Raw genomic sequence first — 25,171 nt, forward strand, 5'->3', positions numbered from 1 at the left:
TTTCTCTTAATCATCATATAAATAACTTAAAGAGCCTAAATGCCTAAAAATGTAAAGGTTGAACATGATTTTGAACATGAAAATCACGAGACGTGATTTTCCACTTTACATCACCACAATATCTATTTTTGAGTCTAATGGATATTTATTCCTCGTCAGTTGACACAAAATACTCCACAGTAACAAAGCTGTAGCTGGTTTTCACTTTGTGCAGAGATTCGACTAATGGGAAAGATTCTGGCTTGATTCATTTACATTTTAATTAAAAATACAGTGTTCAGTAGTGTAAAAATTCAAAGAATAATTTCAGGGGAAACCGTCTTGACTTTTTTAGCACGAGTTCCAGCAGCTGACTCTGTTTTCTTGTTCCTACAGATACCTGAAGAACGGACACCTCTAAAGTCTCTGGAAGAAGTTAAGTTGATGTTTCAGCGTTTCAGTTTCTCTCCCTTCTCCGCTCTCTCCCCTTCCCAAATCAAAGGCAGCCCTCACAGCTTAAAAAGCAGGCTATTTATTAGGGGGAAGAGAGGCTCTCTCACTCTCTCCACTCCCGTGAGCAACACCACAGACGTGTCAGGCTCAAGCCAGGAAAATGACTCTAAACCAGACTTATCTGCCAGAGAGGAGGAAGAACAAGATGTGGAGGACCAAGAGACAGAGGATGACTTAAAGGATACACAGACAAACCCTGATGAGGCAAGACAGAGCATGCAAGACCTGACCAAACAAGTGGAAGAGATAACCGATGAACTGGTGTATGAGGCAGAGAGTCCAGATGAGGCAGCTTTGGTCCATGCAGCACGAGCATACCGCTGTACCCTGAGGGGTCGCTCTGCAGAGAGCCTGCTCGTGGATCTGCCAGGAATCGGCTCCCTGGCTATCCAGCTGCTCCACATCCTGCCCTTTGACTCCAACAGGAAAAGGATGTCCGTAGTGGTTCGCCACCCTCTGACGGGACAGGTGGTGGTTTTCACCAAGGGTGCGGACTCAGTCATCATGGACCTGGCTGAAAGCCCCACAGGTAATTAAAAGGAATATTTAAGATTGATTTCCTACTGATTGATGATTTTAGAACAAATGACATTTATAATAAGAGCAATGTCTTTCATCAGTGTTCCTTTGTGTTTTATATGTGTGTTTGTTGTTCTCCGGTGCAGATCAGACGGAGGTATACAGTCACATCAAAGAAAAAACCCAAAAACATTTGGATGCTTATGCCAGAGAAGGCCTCCGCACACTCTGCATCGCTAAAAAGGTAACATCTCTGAGAAGTGAAATCAAATAGCTTTGTACAGAATGTCCATGAATACACTCTTTCACAATGTAGTATTTAATTTAATGGTTTCTCACTTTAGCTGGATGCAAAGATCTTTGATGCACAGACAGCCATAAATCAGTTTGAAGATTTAACACTTTCCTGATCTTTTGTCCTCAAGCTCCTTGTAAATTATCAAGGAAAGACATGATGGAGAACTGATAAAGCAAAAGAGAATTGCAGTGCTTAGAGAATCCAGTTAAACTTACTACACAGGTCACATGTGATGTTGAGATTTTTAACATGGATCTGCTCTTCTGAAACTGTGTTTTGGACGTGGACATCAGAATGCAAAAAAACATTGGATACGTTGCCCCGTGCATTCTTGTTGTTTGAAGCAGGTCACATAAAAGAGACTTGTGAAAAGGGAAGGTAAATGCTTTTAAATTTAGCATTTAAATTTGTTACTAATCTTGTCCAGTCATAACTTAATATCTGATCCTTCAGTGTAACTGAAGTTTTCATTTCAATTATATTTTATTTATTTAGCACAGAATCGCAACAACAGTCGCCTCAAGGTGCTTTATATTGTAAGGTAGACCCTACAATAATAGATACAGAGAAAACACAACAATCATATGACCCCCTATGAGCAAGCACTTTGGCGACAGTGGGAAGGAAAAACTCCCTTTTAACAGGAAGAAACCTCCGGCAGAACCAGGCTCAGGGAGGGGCGGGGCCATCAGCTGTGATTGGTTGGGGTGAAAGAAGGAAGACAGGATAAAGACATGCCGTGGAAGAGAGACAGAGGTTAATAACAGATATGATTCGATGCAGAGAGGTCTGTTAATACATAGTGAGTGAGAAAGGTGACTGGAAAGGAAAAACCCAATGCATCATGGGAATCCCCCGGCAGCCTACGTCTATTGCAGCATAACTAAGGGAGGATTCAGGGTCACCTGGTCCAGCCCTAACTATATGCTTTAGCAAAAAGGAAAGTTTTTAACAAATGACAGTCGTCCAGCCTGGAAGTAATAAATGCATGAACTAGTTTTTCAGCGTCACTCTGAGACAGGATATTTCTAACTTTAGAGATGTTGCACAAATGGAAGAAAGCAGTCTTACATATTTGTTTAATACGTGCGTTGAAGGACATGTCCTGGTCAAAAATGTGTGTTATCTGGCTTCATGGACAGATAGAGCTGCGTGTCATCAGCATAGCAGTGTAAATTTATGCTATGTCTTCTAATGATGCTGCCTAAGGGAAGCATGTATAATGTAAACAGAATTGGTCCTAGCACTGAACCCTGTGGAACTCCATAATTAACCTCAGTGTGTGAAGAGGACTCTCCATTTACATGCACAAACTGGAGTCTATTAGATAGATATGATACAAACCACTGCAGCACAGTACCTGTAATACCTACAGCATGTTCTAATCGCTCTAATAGGATATTATGGTCGACAGTATCGAACGCTGCACTGAGGTCTAGCAGGACAAGCACAGAGATGAGTCCACTGTCAGAGGCCATAAGAAGATCATTTGTAACCTTCACTAAAGCTGTTTCTGTGCTGTGATGAGCTCTGAAACCTGACTGAAACTCTTCAAATAAACCATTCCTCTGCAGATGATCTGTTAGCTGTTTGACAACTACTCTTTCAAGGATGTTTGATATGAAAGGAAGGTTGGAGATTGGCCTATAATTAGCTAAGACTGCTGGGTCTAGAGATGCTTTTTGAGTAAAGGTTTAACTACAGCCAGCTTGAAGGCCTGTGGTACATAGCCGATCATTAGAGATAGGTTGATCATATTTAAGATCGAAGAATTAATTAATGGCAGGACTTCTTTGAGCAGTTTTGTAGGAATGGGGTCTAAAAGACACATTGATGGTTTGGAGGAAGTAATTATTGAAGTTAACTCAGAAAGATCAATTGGAGAAAAAGAGTCTAACTTAACATCAATGGTACTAAGAGTAGCTGTAGATAATATTACATCTGTGGGATGATTATTGGTAATTTTTCCTCTAATGATAAGAATTTTATTTGTGAAGTTCATGAAGTCATTACTAGTTAACGTTAAAGGGATGGTTGGCTCAACAGAGCTCTGACTGTTTGTCAGCCTGGCTACAGTGCTGAAGAGAAACCTGGGGTTGTTCTTATTTTCTTCAATCAGTGATGAATAGTAAGATGTTCTGGCTTTATGGAGGGTTTTCTTATAAAGCAGCAAACTATTTCTCCAGGCTAAATGATCATCTTGTAATTTTTCTGTTGAAGGTTAAAATTTTCCTGTAACACTAATGATTTTAACTAAGCTAACACAAGATGAAGGCTAAGTTTATTTATATAGCACATTTAAAACAACAGAGTTGACCAAATTGCTGTACATTCAGACTGTGTCACTGCACAGTCTGAAGAGGATGGAGGAGATTCCAGGAGACAAGCAGTTAATCTAGTAAAGCTGCACAGGGCCTCCTTGCACTAGCTGTTCCCTCGTGCAAGGAGGAACAGGATGATAGCACCGCCAGAGGCCTTAGAAACGAGCTCCAGCAGACCACTGGTGTGAAAATCTTTGACCCAACTGAACTGTCTGTCTGAACTGGAGCTTTGTGATTCTGTTCCCCACTGTTGCTTCTTGGTCTCATTTCCCATTCATATTGAAAGATCCCACAGTCGGTTTGAATACATGACAGACAGCCAACTACTGACTTTGTAGTTACTAATATTTGCTTGATCTGTTATTGATTACCTGCAGGTTCTGAAGGAGGATGAGTATGACTTGTGGCTGAAAGCACACATGCTGGCAGAGAGCAGCATAGAGAACAGAGAGGAGCTTCTTCTGGAGTCAGCTCAGAGGCTTGAGACCAACCTCACTCTGTTGGGTAGTCACTGCAGCTCAGACTTAAATCATTCGATGTCAGAGCTGAAATACCAGCACTTAAAGCGTATGCGTGTGTTTTCAGGTACCACAGGGATTGTAGACAGACTCCAGGAGGAGGTTCCAGAGACCATTGCTGCTCTTCAGAGGGCTGGGATTAAAGTTTGGGTTCTCACTGGAGACAAACAGGAAACAGCCATCAACATCGCTTATGCCTGCAAACTTCTATGTGCCAGTGACAAACTGCTGACAGCTAACTGTGGAAGCAAGGTCAGTGAGTGAAAAAATCTTTGTTATTTTACTGTAGAGCATGTGCAAAAGGGTGTAAGGTCTTCTTCACACACTGTGCCCTTTGCATTAGATGGAGGAGTTGTACAGGGAGATGGGTGCGTTTGGTTCATCTCAGTCTCTCACTAAACATGCTCCTGTGACTACCCAGCAGTCACACCATGACACCCCAAGTATGACGGATGGAGTGTTGAGTGCGAGAGAAACTGACCTGAAAGATAGGATCATGGTAAAGCTGGACCCTCCGTAGTGGGTTACATAGAATATGTTAAGTACCCTCTGAAGGTCTACTAGAAGATGTAAATGCACCATAATGGAGAGTCCGTACTGCAACCATCACCAAAAAGAACCAGCTGATCTACACCACAGCAGCAGTGATCATGGAGATGCTTGGCTATATGATGAACAGCCCAAAGGAGCAGCGCAGTTCATGGAGAAGGAGTCGAGAGGCCAAGATCAAGGTAGCACGGAGGGAAGTTGAAAGTAGAAAGTTGAAGAAAGAGGTACCTAAGAGCTGCCCGTGCCTTGGAAACTCCCAAACAAAGACTTACAGCCTTGGCCAGCCACTTGAAGAAGCATACCACAGAGACAGAAGGCAGGAGCGTAAACCAGCTGTACTGTAGTGATAGCTGTAGCTATACCAAGTGACAGCAACATCAGGAAGAAGGAAAACCAGAAGCTGGAGAAGTGCCACGGGCTGAGAGAAGAGCTCGAGAAGATGTTGAGGGTGAAGGTGACGGTGGTCCCCGTGGTAATCAGAGTACTCGGTGTGGTGACTCCCAAGCTAGGCGAGTGGCTCCAGCAGATCCCGGGAACAACATCAGAGATCTCTGTCCAGAAGAGCGCAGTCCTGGGAACAGCTAAGATACTGCGCAGGACCCTCAAGCTCCCAGGCCTCTGGTAGAGGACCCGAGCTTGAAGGATAGACCACCCACAGGGCTAGAGGGAAACTTTTCATATGATTATTTTATTATTTTTATATATTTCAGTCATGAAACCCTCAAAAACCTTTCTTATAAATCCTGTCTACACTCTTATAAATGCTTATTAAAAACTCATTTGTTCGTGTACACAGTGAATCAACTGTGTGTGAGATGAATGTAGTGTACAGCAAAGAAGAGCATTAGAGCATGTCCTCTTTCTTTTTGTTGGTGAGGAACATAGTGATGGGTTGTTTCTTCTGGACAAGGTTTCTATAGACATTTGTAGACTCATCCATCGACCAGTACTTTTACCAGTGCTAATGAACGTGTTCTATTTTTATTTATATTGTTATTCATTGTTTTAGGAAAGAAAATGCTTCTTTTACTGCATAAAATAATAAAAATCTAAACAAATACAAGTACCAATACGCAGCAGAAACCGCTTTCTGCAACTCGGATAGTTAGCCAATCATTGGAGCTGCTGAAAGATTCGAATTACAGCAAGCTGTCCATGCCTGAGGGCTTGCTTAGTGATAGGTTTGTAGCATAAACCTATTCGCTGGAACGTTCAAGACAATTTACTACACAGCGAAAGCAAGACACTTGCAGCCTCAGGAGTAGGAGTGGGTTTAAGAACATCAATTTCCAGATTCAAATAGATTTTATATTGAATAAAGCGATATCGATTCATTAAATCCTGACATCGATTTTTAAATATAAATGTATTTTGCCAGAAACACCAGAATCTCAGCTTAAAGCTCACAAAACTATTTCAACAACCGCCAAACAGCTAAAAGAGCAAAAGAGCAGGTAAACGAATTCACAGTGAATTTCAACTTTTACATATTATGCCAAATTACAAAACGCTTAGCTGTGTCTCTAACAAAACCTCTGTAACGACGCTCTGCTTCACTTCACTGGGGGTTATCTACTATAAAAATCCAGCCCAGGAAAATCTCCTTCATATTTTTCTGTGTTTTATCTTCACTTTGTTTGACATAAATGTGCTGTGATGCTTGCACCTCTGGTGAAGTCTCACAAGACTGAGATGCTCTAGCGTGACCTTAAAAAGGCGGTTCATGCTCAGAAACCCTCCAGTGTCACTGAATTGCAACAATTCTGCAAAGACAAGTGGGCCCAAATTCCTCCACAGTGCTGTAAAAGACTCGTGGCCAGTTATCGTAAGTGCTTGATTGTAGTTGTTGCTGCTAAGGGTGGCCCAACCAGTTATTAGGTTTAGGGGGCATTCACTTTTTCACACAGAGCCATGTAGGTTTGGATTTTTCCCCCTTATTAAAAAACACCAACAATCAATCAAATCCAATAAAACACTGGGCAGGAGAAGCCATGTCTGAACTCACTCGCAGCAAGCAGCCCACCAATTTCATGAAAGAAACAGTTGCTATATAACAGCTACGCTCCGCTCAGGCACATAACGGTCCTTTCTTTTCCTTCAGGATGCTTGTGCAGCTTTATTTGAGGATCTCATACTGGAAGTCCAGGGTGGTGAGAGTTTGACTGCCCTTACTGGAAATGGGGAATCCATGTCCAGCAGCTTCATTCTGGTCACAGATGGCCGGACGCTGGGTTGGGCCTTGGAGGACGAATTGAGGAGCAACTTCCTGGAGCTGAGCCGGCGATGCAAGGCAGTGATCTGCTGCCGTTCCACTCCACTGCAGAAAAGCCAAGTGGTCCAGCTGATCCGGGACCATCTTGGTGTCATGACCCTGGCTGTGGGTAAGAACTCAGCCAACAGAAAAGCAGCTTGGAGCTGATTGTTTATTATTCCATAAAGACATTTCATAACCCTTTGTCTGTTAAACATTTGAAATACAGATGATCTGTCATTGCATGAGTACTGTCAGCTTTATTTATCACATCACTGCTTGAAATAATTTGACACGAACTAGTGGAAAACAATGCTGCTGTTTCAGGTGATGGAGCCAATGACGTAAGCATGATTCAGGTGGCTGATGTGGGCATTGGGATATCTGGACAGGAGGGAATGCAGGTATTAACAAAGAAAAGAAATGACAATAATACTAGTAATAACAAAAAATACTGTCAAACCGAGGTCTTTACAGAATACTATGAAGCTACTGTTTGTTAGTATCGGTTTAGTTCAGCCTCCCATCCAAGACCATGACAGAGAACTCTTTGAGAGCTGTAGCTTTCTGTGGTTATATTAGACTCAGTGTGATATTGCATTCGCCCGTATCATCTGGTTTCACTCACCAGCAGGCGCTAAATGAGGCTAACGCTTGCGTTTTTTCTTCTTCTTTTCATTATTTTGCTCTGTGGTCATTTTTTGTTGTTTTAAATCTTTCTCCAGGCTGTGATGTCCAGTGACTTTGCTATTTCACGGTTTAAACACCTCAGCAAGCTGCTGCTGGTTCACGGCCACTGGTGTTACTCTCGTCTTGCAAACATGATTCAATACTTCATCTACAAGAATGTGGTAAGAGTCTTTTTTGACAGCTTTATAAAAAAGGTTATAAACGGCTTGACTGACGTTTCGCATTAAGGCGGGTGTTGAACTCACAGCAGTTACACTGTCATCCCTAAACTCACCTGCTCACAAGAAAACAACAGCAAATCATTGTTTTAGTCTTACAGCAGTTTTGTCTCTGTCATGTTGCTGCATCCAAATATTTGTTTCCGGTTTATTCTGCCTATTATACTAACGACTACATTTAATAAGACTTAATATGACTTTGGAGGGTTCCTGTTGTGGGACAGGTCTTCTCCCCGGCCACTGAGTCCAGCTCTCCCAGCATGTCTCAAATCTGTCCTGAGGTCAACACTAGTCTGACAAACCCAAAACACCTCACACAGGTTTGAGGCACCCAGCAGCCTTCCTACTCTAGCTTGCAATGATGCAGAGGACTTGTTGATGTTGAGCTTTGCCTGTGCAGAGATTAGTAATGACACCTTAAAGTAAGAAGGTTCCTGATTAGAAAGAGAGCTGGGGGCCTTTTATATGTGGACTTTGCATGTTTTCCTTACGTGTGAGCCAAAAGGACACATTATTAGCTTAAATCAAACATACGATCAATGAACAATCATTTATCATCGTATCACTGAAAGGATAAAGAGCTGGTGCAGTGATTTACGACCACGACAAAGCCGTGGTTCTCTGTGTCAGCATGGAGCATGGTTGTTCACTGAGCTCCTTCCCTCCTTGCACCAAAGCTGCTCATGTTCTGCCTGAAACTAAAGAATCTCCCAGAAATGGCACTTATTCGTTACAAAACACAGAAGATTTTAGAGCAATTCGTTGTTCACACAAGGATAAAAAAAGTATTAAGTAAGGAAATTCCTCACTGCTGACTGTGTGTTTCTTACCTGCAGATGTATGTGAATCTGCTGTTCTGGTATCAGTTCTTCTGTGGTTTTTCTGGGAGTGTCATGACCAACTCCTGGGTGCTCATCCTCTTCAATCTAATCTTCACATCAGCTCCTCCGCTCATTTACGGCATTCTCAACCAAGATTTACCTGCTGACACTCTGATGGAGCTGCCCGAGCTCTACCAGGATGCACAAACTTCCAAGGTCACTGCAAACACATACATGCCACAGAAATGACGTACAAACTCTACAAAAGGCAGTTGCTGTTTAAGGATTTCATTTGTTTTTTCATTTTTGTCAAACATTTTCTAGAGTATGGTCATTGCTCCTAACAAATGTATTTTCTGAAACAGAGCAGCTTATGAACACAAAACCTTAGCGGACACAGTTAGCATCATGAAGTCTCAGCAGGTTTGCATCACGTCGATGAAAAAAGAAAACTGCTTAAATTATGAAAAGTTTATTGATCGCTACATTTATTTGGCTTTCAAAGTATTTTAAATTACTGAATGTAAACTGGTTCTGCACTTGCTATGATGAAACTCTAATACCTACTAATGTAGGCTTCACACTAACCGGGCTGCTAACTCATAATGTGCATACACATGATCACAGCAGTCCTGTATAACAGGAAAACACATAAATTCACTTTAATTAATATGTCAACAGCTACATTTCTGCCATCATTTTATTATTTGCACAGAAAGAGGAAACAGAAGATGGAAAATAGGGCACTATCATAGCCATACATGTGTACATTACATATAGTAGAAAAATCACAATGCACAAAAAGAAATGCATACCAATATGATCATGTCCCAACATACTTCTGTTGGTCCTTTTATCTGTGTGCTACCGCTGACCTCTGGCCTAGCTCATTACCTCATTATCGTTAAGCATGGGTCATTTGTTTTTCATTGAAGTGTCGTGGCCTGTGTTAGCCAAACAAGTATTGCATGTGTGACATCAGTAACACTCATATTTGTTTAGAAAGTGTAACAGATGATTGTGATGTCTTCACAGACGTTTGTTCCATACATGTTCTGGATCACGGTCCTGGATGCTTTTTACCAAAGCCTCGTTTGCTTTTTTGTGCCTTACTTTGTAAGTACACCATGCAAATCGTTACTTATCACATTCCTTCTATTTACATGCACGTGGGTCTGTCTGTCTTCTCCTCATGTTCTAAGATTTTCATGTGAGAGTGTTTTAGGGGACTTTTTTCTGTTTTCACAGGCATACGCAGGATCAGATGTTGGGGTGCTGTCCTTTGGCTCACCGATCAACGCATCAGCACTTTTCATTATTCTGCTGCACCAAGTGATCGAGAGCAACACGCTGGTCAGACTCACCACCACCACTCAAAATCATTTATACTTCAGCTGGGCTGTGTCTCAGCTACTTTGCCTTTACAATAACAAGTGTGTAGCTTAAAGGTTATGTGTGTTATATTAGGGGGTACAGCAGGGGTCTCAAACTCACAGCACAGGTCACCACTACTTGTTGACCTGAAGAAATCTAATGCAGTTTGTCCCTTGAAGATTTGTTTGCTGTTGTGTGCAATCTTAAAATAAATTCTTTAAATGATTTAATATGAAGGCAAGATGAGCAGAGAGCACGAACATGCTGAGGGATTGGCTGTGTTAGTTCAGTGAGAGTCGCACACTAATGTGTACACTTATGTCTGCACTTTGATTTGTTACATACGAACAAAATTAGTGCTGCACGTGTCTGTCCGCAAAGACAGGACCAATGTGTTTATCTGGTAGTTCAATGAAAGGCTTCAGTTAGTTAAGAGTGCGAAACAAGAATCTGCATTCACGTTTGCAGTTTGTTGTACAATATTTGAAATTTAAAAAACAACAGAAAACCTACACTTTTTGTTGTTTGATTGTTTTTTGTATGACTTGAACACTAAAGTGGCCCTCAGCTCATTTAGGTTTGCGACCTTTGGTGTAGAGCGTGAGGAAAAATGTAATCCAAGTCAGAACTGAAAATGGAAAGATTCAGGAGCAGCTCTCTCTCTTTAGTTGTGCTCTGGAGTTTTGAATCTTTTTCTTTTTTGCAGACATGGATTCATATGGTCGTGTTGGTGCTCAGCTGCACTTCCTATTTTGGTTTTGTACTGCTCCTCAGTGGCTTCTGTGTGACCTGCAGCCCCCCTGTCAACCCTCTGGGGATTGAGTTACTCCAAATGTCCCACTCTCTTTTCTACATCACATGTGTTCTCACTACTGTGGCAGCTCTGTTACCCAGGTACGCGCACACACACACACTGCAAAAACTCATGTACAGGTAGTGTATTTCCTTTGGGGGCACTTCATAACTCATTAATAATAAAGAGCTTTACTCTAATGACACCTGGAGGTGCCAATGTCGTCATCACCGACACAGCTATACACTGAATTTGTTTTGTCACTCCAGTGGTTTCCATATTTCAATTAAACAATGTGGCAGAGTGGACTCAAACGCAGGACTCGCAGGCTGGTTGAGGATGTTTATTGTGAAGGCAGGATGAGCAGGACATGAGACGACTGGCTGACTGAATGCACACAGACAGAGGCGAACACAAGAAAACCGGACGCACGTGGAAAATAAACAGAGACAAAGTACAAACTGAAAACACTGAGTCAACAGCCCAGGAAACCTGACATCACTTTCATTGCTAAAACATTACCCAGATATCCAGGATCGTTTTTAAATACAAATATTTTAATTTGTTTATGACCAGACATATGCTTCAGGTAAAATAGTGCTGGTTACCATGGTTTCCAGGGGTCTTTTGGAGTCTCCAATTTTCTATTTTTGGAAACACTAATTTTAATTGGACCAATCAAAATTAATACATAATTAAAATATTGCAGTATTTTTAAAGAAACATATATAATAAGCTGTAGGCAACAGCACTTTAAGGGATCCTGTTAGGAAAAGGTTTAAATATTAACCTTTAATTATATGGTTTTAAAACTGAAATCATACAATTCCATGTATTATATATATGTGTAAATAGTAAACAGCCCGACACACATAACTACAGTTGTAAACAAAAAAAAAGATTCTCACAGGACTGGTTTTGGCAGTCCGACAGCTAGATGCAGTTCACCTTTTAATATTAAAGTTCATTACAGTGAAATTAGGCAAAGACTGAAATAGGGCTACAACAATTCACTGAGTAATAAAATCACAAAAAATTCTTTGCTACAATGTTTCGTTTCACACGAGGCCCTGTAGTGTGTCGACGTGTTAAACGACACGACCGCGAGTGCTTTACCCGCATTTGCTACTAAAAACAGACCTGCACTATAACGTTTTGACAACATGAAGCCCACACAGCCTTCAGTTTGAAACAGAAACGCTGCTAGCAGCCGCAGTGATGATGACTCTGGGACAGTTTAACATGGAGCCGGTGTTCTGAGAAACCATCCTACTCTGGCAAAACGTCCTACCCGTATTATAATTTGACGGTGACCTGCGACTAACCATAACCTTAAGAAGTATTCCGGATGGGTGAGAGAAAAGGAAGTTAATTTGGCGTTGGTGTTGTGCGCATGCGCCGCGTCTGCGCAAAAACATTGGGTAGGATGTTTTTCCTGGTAGGATGGATTCCCAGAATCCATCTGTTTACTGCGGAGCCCCTCTGATGACATGGTCCAAAAAATAAATATATTGAGGCCACAAAATACTATTTCAAGGGCACCAAATAGGTATAACGTGCGCATGAAATGCTAATTTGTGCCCATGAAACACTTGACCGATAACCGTGATCCTTCCCTTGCAGTTGGTTGACAATAAAATCTATCCCGGTGTCCAGGTCCTACTTACGTCTGTAAAGCAACTGGGCTCTCGATGTCCTGTTTAAATGTCTCTCCGTAATAATGGTTCCTTGCATTGCCAGGCTTTTCAGAATGCATTTGTAGCTCATTCCCAGCCTAAAATAAAACTCAATCATACCGTCTCTGTCCACGGTGTATAGGTTTAGCCTACTTATGCTTATGTCTCTACGCAGCTGTCCAGGAATTGTATCAATATGTTGTGCGCACGTTATCTATTTCGTTGCCACAAATGCATAATTCGTTGCCACGTTCTATCCAATTCATGGCCACAAAAAGTATTTCGAGGGCACAAAGTAGAATTTTGTGGCCACAATTTATTTATGTTTTGGACCATGTCATCAGAGGGGCTCCGTAGTTTACACACCACGAAGAGGCGGAGGCGTTACCGAGAAACCGAGCTCAGGTTGAGTGAAAGAAAACGTGTTTCTGGCGTCCAAAACAGGAGCACAGTTCCAGTGATGACCATTAAAACCTTTACTGGGAAAAATCTAGAGTGCCGAGTCCTTCATCAAAGCACCTGATCAACTCCAACGTGAAGAAAAACGAACTTTGTAGCTGCTCCATTCACACACAGAGAGTAATCTGCAGTAAGCCTCAGACGTTATGCAGATGACCTGTTAATTTAATAGGTCATTAAGTTAATAGGTCATCCAAAGAGTTAAAAGCCAGAGAATAAAAATAGGCTTTTAATCTGGACTTAAAAACGGCACTGATGTAGCCTGTCTAATATTAAGAGGAAGATTGTTCCAAAGCAACGGGGCCACAGCAGAGAACGCCCGGTCTCCTCTGAGTTTCAGCCGTGACTTAGGGACTGAAAGCAGCAGTTGCTCAGCTGACCAGAGGGAACGAGTGGGAACATAAGGCTTTCAACAAATCAGACAAATAAACGGGTGCCAAACCATTTAAAGATTTAAAAACCAATAAAAGAAGTTTAAAACGGATCCTAAATTTGATTGGAAGCCGATGTAGGAGGCCAAAACCGGAGTGATGCGGTCGAATTTCCTTCTACCAGTTAAAAATCGAGCCGCAGCATTGTGCACTAATTGTAAGTGTGACAAAGTGCCCAGCTCCTATTAAAATGGAATTACAGTAATCCAGGCGTGATGTAATAAAAGCATGAATTACAGTTTCTAATGTTAAACATTGTGTTAATTCAGTTGCATTAGAATTTAAAAATATGAAAATAAGAGCTTTTTTTCATAAGCCACATTTTTTTTACACATGCCATTAAACTCGTTGTTGTTAGATTGGGCCCGGGCATTTTGACTAGAGACCGGCCCACCAGGTATTAAAGCCATAAAGCCTTTGAATGAAAACAGACGCTGTTGTGACAGTGATGTACAGTCTTGTTGGTATATGTACGATTTCTATACATTTTACGTCAGATAAAAACTTTGTTCGCAAGATTCAGATAATTATTTAATAACAGCGAGACATTTTAAATGAGAATAAGAAAGTCTTTCTTTGTGCCCCCCTCTCCCTGTTAATGCCCTACCTGCCCCCCTGGCAACACTTTGCTAGACCCGCCCCTGCACAGTTACCAGCTGTCAGCTACTTAGAAAAGGATCCTGGTGTTATTTGTCTCTCAGAAACAGTTCATAACTTCAACTCATCCATGTCACCTAAAATGTAAACCTGTTTCTCCATCACCTGTTCAGCTCTGATGGTTCAGTAAGGACATCTCCTGGTTTCATCTTCATGTTTCCCTCTCACCAGATAACCAAACCGACATCATGACCAGCAGCTTTACAGCTGTGGCTCCAGCAAACATCAGCTGATACTAGAAATTAATATTAAATAAATTCTAACAACAGCTGATCAAGCTTAAACGTGCTGCTGTTGTTTAGCGCGACATTGCTGGTTTCCTGTTTCTGGCGCAAAGTGGGCGATAAATAAACAAGAGAGAAAAGCCGATCAGCTGATCATTGATCAGTTTCATGATTGAAGTAGCAACAGGAGAGGGAGGGGGAGAGGATGAGAGAAGAAGAAACAGCTGTGCACAGAATAATTCCAGCTTTGTGTCTTTTCCATTGTAGCTGAAGTCCGGGACAAACTGTTCCTTTTCACCTCAACACGAAACGCGTAATATTTTCTCTGAATGTGAGACGATTCAGTTTTTTACGGAATGGTTGGAAACTCTAATAATTAACCTTATGAATAAAATAAAGTTCACTATCAGTAACATCATAGCACCCACCCAGCTGTATAGAAACTCCGTCAAGCTGGCTAGAACGCAGTATGAGTTATTGTAACTGACGGTAAAAACTCAGCACAACGAAAATAAACTCCACCTAAACTTGGTTTATATCTGACCCAGAGAGACTGCAGGTCATAACTTCTTACCTGAAGTTCAGTTCACCTGACACTCGGACTGGTGGCTGCCTCGGGGCTCTCCTCCTGCCTCCCCTTCCCTCATCCACCTGCTGGCCTCTGTGGAAGCTCCGTCATAGCCACCACCAAACAACTGAGTTATTTTTACATTTTACACATCTGCCAGCATCTGGCCAATCCACCACATTTTATTGTTTATATAGTTACAAAAAAACAAACAAACAAAAAAACATCGGCCCATAAAAACGAAAAATCACCATCGGCCCAAATGCCCAGTATGCCCGATGGCCAGTCCAGCTACGGGTTGAATACTTAAATATTATTTACATTACTTAATGTGTTCATCATCATTGCATCTGTTTTCAGCAGCACAAAAACTTGCTCCCTAATTTGAAAGTTTTTCAGGCAGACAGAGCAAAGGTACATTTATCTTATTTGATTTGACCTTTGACAGTACATGAGATTATTTATATAATTTTGCATTTAAGAAAAAGTTTTCTTTAAAAGTTTAATTTAAATATGGTACGTACATACAATCAAAGGGTTGAGGGGTTTTTGACAGGTGTTGTATGCAGTTCAACTTTCTCTTTTGAATAGTTACTATTTCTCATTAATAAGACAAAAGTATTTCTTATCTGATTACTTGATTAAACAGTGGAATAATAAATGGATTACTTGATTACTAAAATAATTGATAGCTGCACCCCCTACTGGTGCTGAGCAAGTGTGGCTTGCTTGTAAGAGTTTTCAGGAGAAAGTCTGTTCATGTAAAGAGAACAGCAGTATGGTTTAGGTTGCATCCGAGCAAACGAGAACAGTTTGTTATGCTGCAGCTACAGGACCTGGGCACTTTGCTGTCACTGACGCTGTGCAACAGGACAGTGACCTCAAGTAAATCAGCAACTCTACTGAGTGGCTGAAAAAGAAAAGAAACAAGGAACTGAAATTGAAATGCTGCGGTTGGATGTTGAGAGAGCGCTGCAGAAACAAATGCCTGGAAATCTCAACAACTGAAGAAACAAAGAGAAGAGTGCAGCAGAATTCCTCCCCAGTGATGATACAGACTGTTAAAGGACTTTCTATAAGCCACTGAATCATGAGTTGTACTCAGTTTTTCACAGGAACAAATAAAACTATTTTAATGTGACTTTATATGATTAAAAACATACTTTACATAGTGTGTGTAGTAAGTAACATATGCATGATGCATGATTTTACACTGATAGCCAGAAGGCCACCTATTCTGTGTTTATTTATTGCATATACGTCCAAGCCCAGCTAACCAGCTGGATTTCATGGTTTTGGGGTTTCAGTAGGGGCTCAGCCCATTCACTCCGTCTAACACAAACATATTTATATCCTCCTCACTTAGTAAGTCTGAGGGTAGGCTAAACAAACGGCTGCATCAGGAGTTCGTTCCAACAGCGGACCAGGAGTGGCCTACCTCGAACGGCCTGGTCTATTTGTTTAAAGAGAAGAAGAAGTAATAAAATGTCATATATTGTGCATATTTTGTTTGGAAGGGCCAAACTTCCTTCTTTTGGTCCGCATTTTTAAAAAACCCAGAGGGGTTTTTTGGTGTGTGTTCCTAAAACTGACTGGAATGAAATGGGGGTTGATCAAACTTAGAGTGGGTTAGTTTTATTTTCCCTTATCAGTGAGTGAGAGTACCTTAAGGTGACGTGTTGTTGTGATGTGTTTTTGTCTTGAGTATAGTTCTTTACTCACAAACTAACTGAGCTGTTTTCAGTCAATGTTGAGGGTGTAAGGTTTGACGTTACTTAATTGTAAGGCAACAAACGTGTAACAGCACCATCATATATGTCAGGAGCCAGACTTGGCTGGCACTCCACAAGGAACCGCTTGCTTGTTAAAGTCTAATCAAAATGTCACGTTACATATTGTTTTCTAAATTAGGACTTTTATCAGCATGAAGCAGAGTCTAAACCGAACCACTGCTTTAGAGCGAAGTCGTTAATAGAAAAAAAGGCGAAATCAATGAAGTTTGAAAATGTCACGTGCAGCCACAGCTCTAGAGGACTGACTGATGTGCTCTTCTCTACAGGCTGTTTTTTCAAGCTTTATGCAACACACTGCACCCATCTACAGTTTTGAAATCAGCTCACATGGATACAGTGGACTCTGAAAATTACCGCAGGAGAATGCAGCGCTGGAACATGACCCACTCCAAAACCAACAGGCTCTCGGCGGGTGCCGACAACGCTGGCCTGGAGCCCAGCTTAGCGTGAGAGCTACGCACATGCAGAGAGTTGCACTTGATACCTCTACTGATGCACAATCTCCCCTGAGAAAAGTATACCTGAAACTGAAGGAAAGGTTTCTGTTGATGTGCCGCACTGAAGTGTACATCACAGCCAGAACAGAAGTTTTGGTTCAGTAAAAGACTTTGACTCCAAAGAACACTGAATATAACTGGCTGCGTTTTGTATGAATGAAAAGTATGCATCTGTGATTTTATGAATAAAGTATGTGAAAGTAATCCATCCATGTGATTCATTCAGCGTCTGTTTAAAAATCACACCCAATGTTTATCTTTATATAATCTTTCTTGAACAAACGCACTGGTGTCGTGCTTGGGACGGGATTGGAGCTCACACACGGTTCATGTGTAAGCTGTGGTGACGCGTTATCTTGTATGTCAGTTGGATTCTGATGAGATTTGGCAGAGTGCGAGAATCCTGTGAACCTGTGCGGCACATCATTTGACGTAAGAAGTTAGGTGTGTAGGCAAAAAATGGCACCAAATTTGACCACGGTCTGGAGAAATTACTGACGGCTGCTTTTGCAGCAGAGCGTGAAGCATTTATCTGTCAAGACTTAATACTAGACCGTCCCGTTATTTTCTTTTCTTATGATGCTCAGCATTCAACAAAGGCTCTAATTAACCTCTGTACTTGAATGACAGTAAGACAAACACTGATCAGTTTCTCAGGTTTGACTGATCAATATTTAAACATTTATTCTATTTTTTCGTCATAGCTTTCAGCTCCTTGTTTTTATGCTTTGGATTATGTTTGTAATGAATCCAACCAGGTTTTCATCTGTCCTGCAGTTTAAACAGAAGCCCTCGTTTAAAATCACAGTATTGATGTAAGTAATTGCTGTGCCACTAAATGAATAGATACACAGCCTGGAAACAGAAAAATAGATTTACATGTTTCAAAACCAAATTTCAAAAACATATTAAGGATTTTTATCGTGAAGACTTGTCTGAACCAAACTGAATTTAACCAGATAAACACGCACACATGCACACACAAACATAGTAACTTACATATAAAATGATATATAACTTATAAAAATAAAATATAAAACAAGCAAACACAGAAGTCAAAATAAGACGTACATAAAACAATTATTATACTAAATAAGATTAAAAGGCAGATCCAGTTTAAATACGCACTCTCCTCTTCACCTCTCCTGTGCACATTGGATGGATTCAGGTATTTAAAGTTACCTGCCTTCACTACCTCTGCTCCTTGCATCTTCACTGAATGTTTGCCTCTCATTCACATGCATGTATGCTGTCGTGCTTCTGACTCATTCCTCCTCTTTCATACCTCGACCTTGTCAGACTGTCTTCCAGCTCCCAAATCTCAAGCATCAAGGAGACAGTAAACGTAGGCTTTCTTGCAAGAGGGTGGAATAATCCATGTGTTTCAGTATAATTTAAATCCATTAAATTATGTTAACAACAATATCACATAAAAATATTATTAATAATATTACATTGTTATATGAGTAAATTAAAGTTAGATTTGTAGAAATGCCACTTTTTCACATTTGATTGGCCCAATTTCGCTGATTAGCTGCCCTGTTTTATCTAAACACTTCTCAAAAATGTGGGACAGCTGATGTTTCAGTTGCTGTATGGCCTCAACAGATCAGAGCGACCTTCTGATATTCAAATTAGGCACCGAATGGGAAATGAAAAAAAAGGGACTTTGAAAGTGGCATGACTGTTGGTGCCATGCAGACTGGTCTGAGTGGTTTAGAAACTACTGTCATTTTTCTATGGTTTACATTGGATTGTAAAGAAAGAGAGAATATATTCAGTTGGTGGCAGTTCTCTGGGCAAAAATGCTTAGTTGATGCTAAGGGATGGGGAGAATGGACAGTTTGTTTCAAGCCCAAAGGAAGGCAACAGCTAACAAATATATGAATATATGAAATGAAAATAGGATATTCAAGACCTTGTATGTGATGACAAAGGTTTTAAATTCAATTCTGGATTTGACAGGGAGCCAGTTCCTCACAGTTTTACTGGAGACTGGAGGAAGATAACGAAGAGGAGTCTCCATTTACATGAACAAAGTCTACAAAGTCAGAGTCTATTATATAGATATGATTCAACCCACTGCAGCACAGTACCATTAATATCTACAACATGCTATAATCACTGTAATAAAACATTATGGTCGACAGTGTCGAACGCTGCTGTCTAGCAGGACAAGCACAGAGATGAGTCCACTGTCAGAGGCCATAAGAAGATCATTTGTAACCTTGGTTGGATTTTAGACTTTTTAACTGACAGATCTCAGTGTGTGTGAGAGTAAACGGCTGTTTTTCCAATCAGCTGAATTCTTCCACTGGTTCACCACAGCTTTGTTTTCTCTCTCCCCTGCTATATATTTTGTACACTAATGACTGTCATAGTACACAGGCTGAAAGGCATTTCATTAAATATGCAGATGACACAGTCATTGTACGCGTCCCATGGACCTGCTGTGGATGAGTTTGCTTCTTGGTGTGATCAGTCCTTAAAGATCAAAACCTTACAAACTAAGGACATGGTAATTTACTTCAGGAAGCCCCCCTCCAACAGTAGTAAATGGTGCAGCCATTGAACTGGTGGATAGTCATAAGTATTTGGAGGTTGCTCTTGATAAGGCTCTGTCCTTTGAGTCACATTTTGACTCTACAGGGAAAAAAAGGTAAAACAACGATTGTACTTTTTAAGGAGATTTTAACGTTTCACCTCAGATGATTACCTTTTTTATAAAAGTTTTATTGAATCTGTTTTAATCAGCTCAGTGCTGAGGAAGGCAACCTCTGTCATGTCATGTTCAGACCATCCTCTCTTTAGAGACTTTCACCTGTTTCCCTCAGGTCGCTGGTATAAAGTGCCGCAGGGAAGACCGAGAGACATAGAGTGTCTTTTATACCTGCTGCTATTGTTATGCTCAATAACACTAAGCCATAAGTGTTGTTGCCATCACTACTGCACATTGCACTTTGTTGCTACAGATAAAATTTGGGATGTTCTTCCTCTTTTGCTTGTTTGGGGGTTTTGTGTTGTTCGGTGTGTGGACAAACTGCAAATCAATTTCCCACTGGGGACAATAAGTTTCCTTTAACGCTGACCTTCACTAAAAGTGTTTAGGTTTTGTGATGAGCTCTGAAACCTGACCCAAACTCTTCAAATAAACCATTCATCCACAGATGATCAGTTAGCTTACAACTGCTGTTTTAAGGATTTGGAAGATAAAAGGAAGGCTGGAGATTGGCCTACAATTAGTTAAAACAGCTGGGTCTTTTACGTTATGGTTCAACTAATACCAGCTTGAAGGCCTGTGGTACATGTCTGCTTAATAGAGATCATATTTAAGATTAAAACATTAATTAATTGAATGACTTCCTTTAGCAGTCTTGTAGGAATGAATGGATGCCTTTATTTTGTCGGTTGCAGTTGCCTGCATCTGAAATTGACCTTGCCGACCGTACATACAATACACCAGGGGTCAGCAACCTTTCTGATGATGAGTGCCATCTAAAATTTCCTCAGAGGTCAGTGTGCCATATGACTGCATTAGCAATAAATGTAATAACAGTTACACACTATATAGAAGAACTTCATAGAATTATATTTGTTCGTAGATGCTGGCAAAAAAAGACACTTTTTATCCATATGAATATGGATAATATGGCATGTTTGCTACAGTTTTTCTCGATTGGTTTGGCTCATTTCTTGAAACAGAAATGACATTCTCAAAATAACACAGACAAACCTCCAAACCTCTTGGCAAATGTTCACAACAGAATGGCATTTCTCATTCATTTTATCAAATGGCAAATGCCTTAGTACATGTCTCAGTTGTCTCAGTGCATCTTTGCAAACGATTAAGTACACGTAGCCTACAGTTATACAGTTAGCCCACATTTAGCACATTTTCCAAATGAATAGATCCTGTAGATCTAAACTGATTAGTTGATTCTCAGTCTAATGATTATTCCTCCAAAACATGTCAGCATGATGTCATTGTATAAGTACTCGCATGCACAACTGTCTGTTCAATTGTCAAAATTGGTCAAGAACATAATACCATGAATACCATACATGAATTTCTTTGAATATTTGATAAATTGATGACAGTCAGGTGAAACTAGACTAACGAAGGGGGAGCGTCACACACAGGTGTGTTCCATGATTGTGTGCTGCCAAACACAGATATATAGAGCTTGACCAGAGCCAGTCCGAGGCTCTGAACATGGATAGACAAGGCCAAGCAAACGGACAAGGGGAAGCTCTTCCTCAAGGAAGAGGAGGAGGAGGACTGAGAATGCGTGGTGGAGGAATAGGGGGAAGAGCCCGAGGAGCGCGAAGACACTGTGCTGTCCCGAATGAAATTCGGGCCACGATTATAGACCATGTCATAAACCATGGCCTCACAATGGCAGAGGCAGGTCGTCGAGTGCAGCCGAATGTGCCTCGCTCTACAGTCTCCTCCATCATCCAAACCTTTCGCAGGGAAAACAGGTATGTACTCTATGTAATCTATGATGGAGTTACATGCTGTATAGGACAGGGCACTGTGCGTGAGGCAAAGAATGTATAACTTACTGTAGAGATTTTGTGTGCATCTGCCTACAGTAGTAGGTCTATACTAGCAGGTGGAGAGGACTAGTGGAATGTTGTGATACTAAATATGACAAGAAATATATTGAACTAATTACTGTAAACTATGGAATTACATCATTTATACAGTTTAGAGTAGTATTCCAGTCACTGTGCAATGTTGCATTAGGATTGTGGTGAAGTTACTGTGAGTAAAACAATAACACAATTACACTGGTAACTTACTGTATTCTGTTCTTTGTGTAGGATTGGACGACAACCTCACGTGGGTGGCAGAGGACAACTGCTCAATGAACAACAGGAAAGACAGATTTGTAGCATGGTGATGGCAAATAATGCCATCACACTGAGACAGATCCGAGATGCCATCCTTCAGGACGATCATATATTCCAGAATATAAACACAATAAGCATAAGTTATTCAGCAGTTCTTGGAGAGTGTTTGGGATATAATATGTCACATGTAACAATTCTGGATGATATCCAACAATTTTGAAGCAGAAACATTGTTTCAGTGACAAGTTATAGGTGGCAATCACTTTTTGGCAGGCTTAAAATGGCATATTATGGGTATTAATGATCCTTTAAAAGTTATTCAGCATTTCTTAGAGACTGTTTTGGGATATGATGTGCCACATATGATCCTTTTGGATGATACCCAACAAGTGTGATGCAGAAATATTGTTTCAGTGACAAGATATAGGCCACAATCACTTTTTGGCAGGTTGAAAATTGCATATTATGGGTATTAATGGTTCTTTAAAAGTTATTCAGCATTTCTTAGAGACTGTTTTGGGATATGATGTGCCACATATGATCCTTTTGGATGATACCCAACAAGTGTGATGCAGAAATATTGTTTCAGTGACAAGATATAGGCCACAATCACTTTTTGGCAGGTTGGAAATTGCATATTATCAGTTTTATTGTTCCTGTAAAAGTTATTCGGCAGTTCTTGGAGAGTTTTTGGGATATAATATATCACATGTAACCCTTCTGGAATATATCCAACAAGTTTGAAGCCGAAATATTGTTTCAGTGACAAGTTATAGGCCACAATCACTTTTTGGTAGCGCTAAAATGCCATGTTCTCAGTCGTTATTCTGCACAAACAAGAAAGAGTCATGGTGATACTGGCACAATAGGTCTTTATTGTTTTAACTACTATTCGACAGTCTTATAACAAATATGAACAACGAGAGTAGACATACTAAACCTGTAGGCATTAATTATTCCATCGTGATGCGTGTAGTCATTCGTGACTGCGCTGCACACTGAAAGCAACCTTCTGACAAGCGTCATAATTCGGTTACAAGAAACGTTAAAGCTCCATAAATGCATACCTTTGCCTAATAACAAAGGCATAAATGTGTTTGGGTTTTTTTCCCCCACGTTATATCAGTTGCACAGAAGTAGCTGGCAACGCAAGTAATCCAGGCGCTGCAGCTTTAAGCAGCTGCGCGCGCTCCCGCGGACGGCAATCACTTTCTGGCAGACAATCACTTTTTGGCACAACACCGGCTGCTTCCAAATAGAGCACATTTCATTTATAATGTTGTAAATCCAAGTCCATTATGTATTCATGATTTGAATCCTGGGTTGTGTGAAATCCCAGAAATACACCTTAGACAAAGTGAATCTGTGAACTTGGGTGTACATCTGTTAGGTTATGTTGTGGTGATCCTCGAGTTGGTGGATTTGTGTTCATACTGGAGCGCACAATTAAAACCAATGGAAGATGGACAAGAAAAGTTCAAAGCCATCAGGTGCTCAGTTTAGAAAAAATAGAAAAGAAGAGGAGGAGGAACAAGCAAAAGATGCAGGTAAGCAGATGTGTGATTGGATAATGGCAGCTCATCCTGAAACTATCAGAGTGTGTTTATGGGGCGGGGGGGCGCCAGAGGGAGTGTTCGCCCGGGACTCCAAACAGGCTAGGACCACCACTGAACACCACAGGCTGCTATGTCCATCCCTTTATCATCTTCTGATTGCTGGACAATTTCACAAACTTCAGACTATCTCTTTTTTTTTTTAATTATATTTTTATTGAAGAGAAAAAAAAGGACTTGTTACAATAAAGTGCATTGACATTATTTAGCCAAAAAAAAGGATAAGAAAAAACAACCTTTTTCTTAGTCCTTTTGTTTTACATTCTGATAACAAAAAAAAAATAACTCATTGGCTTGACAGTGTGTTACATAATGCAGCATATTTAACTTATTTACAACGACTACATTAGGTACATATTATGAAGTTGAGGGTCAACCTGACATTGTACAATACATGGGAGATACACCAATTCAGGGCTGGTCTTACCTAAATTCAGGGCGGATGGGGGACACAAAGCTAATCCATTTATTCCATATTTTATAAAATTTGTCTTTTCGAATTTTTAAAAAGAATGTCAATTTTTCCATTTTAAACATTTCGAAAACCACATTAAACCACTCCTCAAGTGTTGGCGGAGTTGGATTTAACCACTTTCTGGTTATTGATTTTTTGCTGGCCGCTAATAGCGCTTGTAAGAGTTTTGTGTCCCCTCCCCGGACCGAGCCAGCAACCAAGCCCAAGTACAAATTTACAAAATTGATGTCAAATTTTTTCTTAAAAACCTCACACAAAGTTTTAGGGATTCCCAGCCAGTAATTTTTTAAGTTAGGGCAGTCCCAAAAGATATGATAATGATGTGCCTCTTCTGATCCACATCTCCAGCATTCTGCTGTCCCATTTTTATATTTAGTTTGATGAGGGGTTTTGAAAAATCTAATAATGTTCTTCCAACAGTGGTCTCTCCAAGATAAAGAACTTGTTGAGTACCAATGAAAATTACAAATCCTCTCCCAGTTCTCGTTTGTTATACCCATCCCCGATTCCAATTCCCATTTAATCTTAACATTTTGAGTAGTATCCTTCCTTGCTTGAAGGAGCACATCATATAGTTTGGAGATTGCCTTTCCCAGAGAACTATCCTATGCTAATTTAACTATCTTAAAAATTTCTGACTCAACCATATTTGGGTTTGGGATATTGCAGTGTTTATTAAAGTAATCCTTCATTTGAAGAAACCTGAAGAAATCTACTTGTCTTAAGCCATTTCTTATTTGTAAAGACTGGAAACTCTGTAGTGTCCCTTTATGTGTGAAGGAATGGAATGTTGTTAGTCCACTCTCTATCCAGGACTGAAATCTATTATCACTTTCATTTGGTTTAAAATCTGTGTCATAAGCACACCATCTAAATACTTTTAGTATTCGTTCACTACCACATATTTTAGTCACTTTATTCCATATTTTTAAAGTGTGGCTAATCCATGGTCCTTTATCTTCTAAACGGTCTGCCAATTTTTTTTATCCGCAATTGAGGCTCGTAGTTGGAATTTAGGGGTTGTATTGAATTCTATGGATTTCCACTTAGCTTTCAAATTCGGGTTACACCATTGCA

General features: G+C 40.5%; 1 protein-coding gene across 3 annotated transcripts in view; it reads left to right on the forward strand.

Moving 5' to 3' along the window:
- atp10d (ATPase phospholipid transporting 10D) overlaps positions 1–17,353 on the forward strand; it is a 43,367-nt gene extending 26,014 nt beyond the window's left edge. For all 3 annotated transcript variants that reach the window (XM_080293481.1, XM_026151467.2, XM_026151468.2), the window contains 12 exons: positions 376–1,021; positions 1,158–1,255; positions 4,008–4,134; positions 4,216–4,400; positions 6,799–7,078; positions 7,276–7,352; positions 7,674–7,799; positions 8,693–8,893; positions 9,713–9,793; positions 9,926–10,030; positions 10,758–10,945; positions 16,919–17,353. In XM_080293481.1, coding sequence (XP_080149607.1) covers positions 376–1,021; positions 1,158–1,255; positions 4,008–4,134; positions 4,216–4,400; positions 6,799–7,078; positions 7,276–7,352; positions 7,674–7,799; positions 8,693–8,893; positions 9,713–9,793; positions 9,926–10,030; positions 10,758–10,945; positions 16,919–17,102 — 2,298 coding nt within the window. In that variant the 3' untranslated portion in view covers positions 17,103–17,353. The remainder of the gene's footprint in view (positions 1–375; positions 1,022–1,157; positions 1,256–4,007; positions 4,135–4,215; positions 4,401–6,798; positions 7,079–7,275; positions 7,353–7,673; positions 7,800–8,692; positions 8,894–9,712; positions 9,794–9,925; positions 10,031–10,757; positions 10,946–16,918) is intronic.
- The last annotated feature ends 7,818 nt before the right edge of the window (positions 17,354–25,171 follow it).

The sequence above is a fragment of the Astatotilapia calliptera genome, chromosome 19 (genome assembly GCF_964374335.1).
Source record: "Astatotilapia calliptera chromosome 19, fAstCal68.1, whole genome shotgun sequence".
Classification (NCBI taxonomy): domain Eukaryota; kingdom Metazoa; phylum Chordata; class Actinopteri; order Cichliformes; family Cichlidae; genus Astatotilapia; species Astatotilapia calliptera.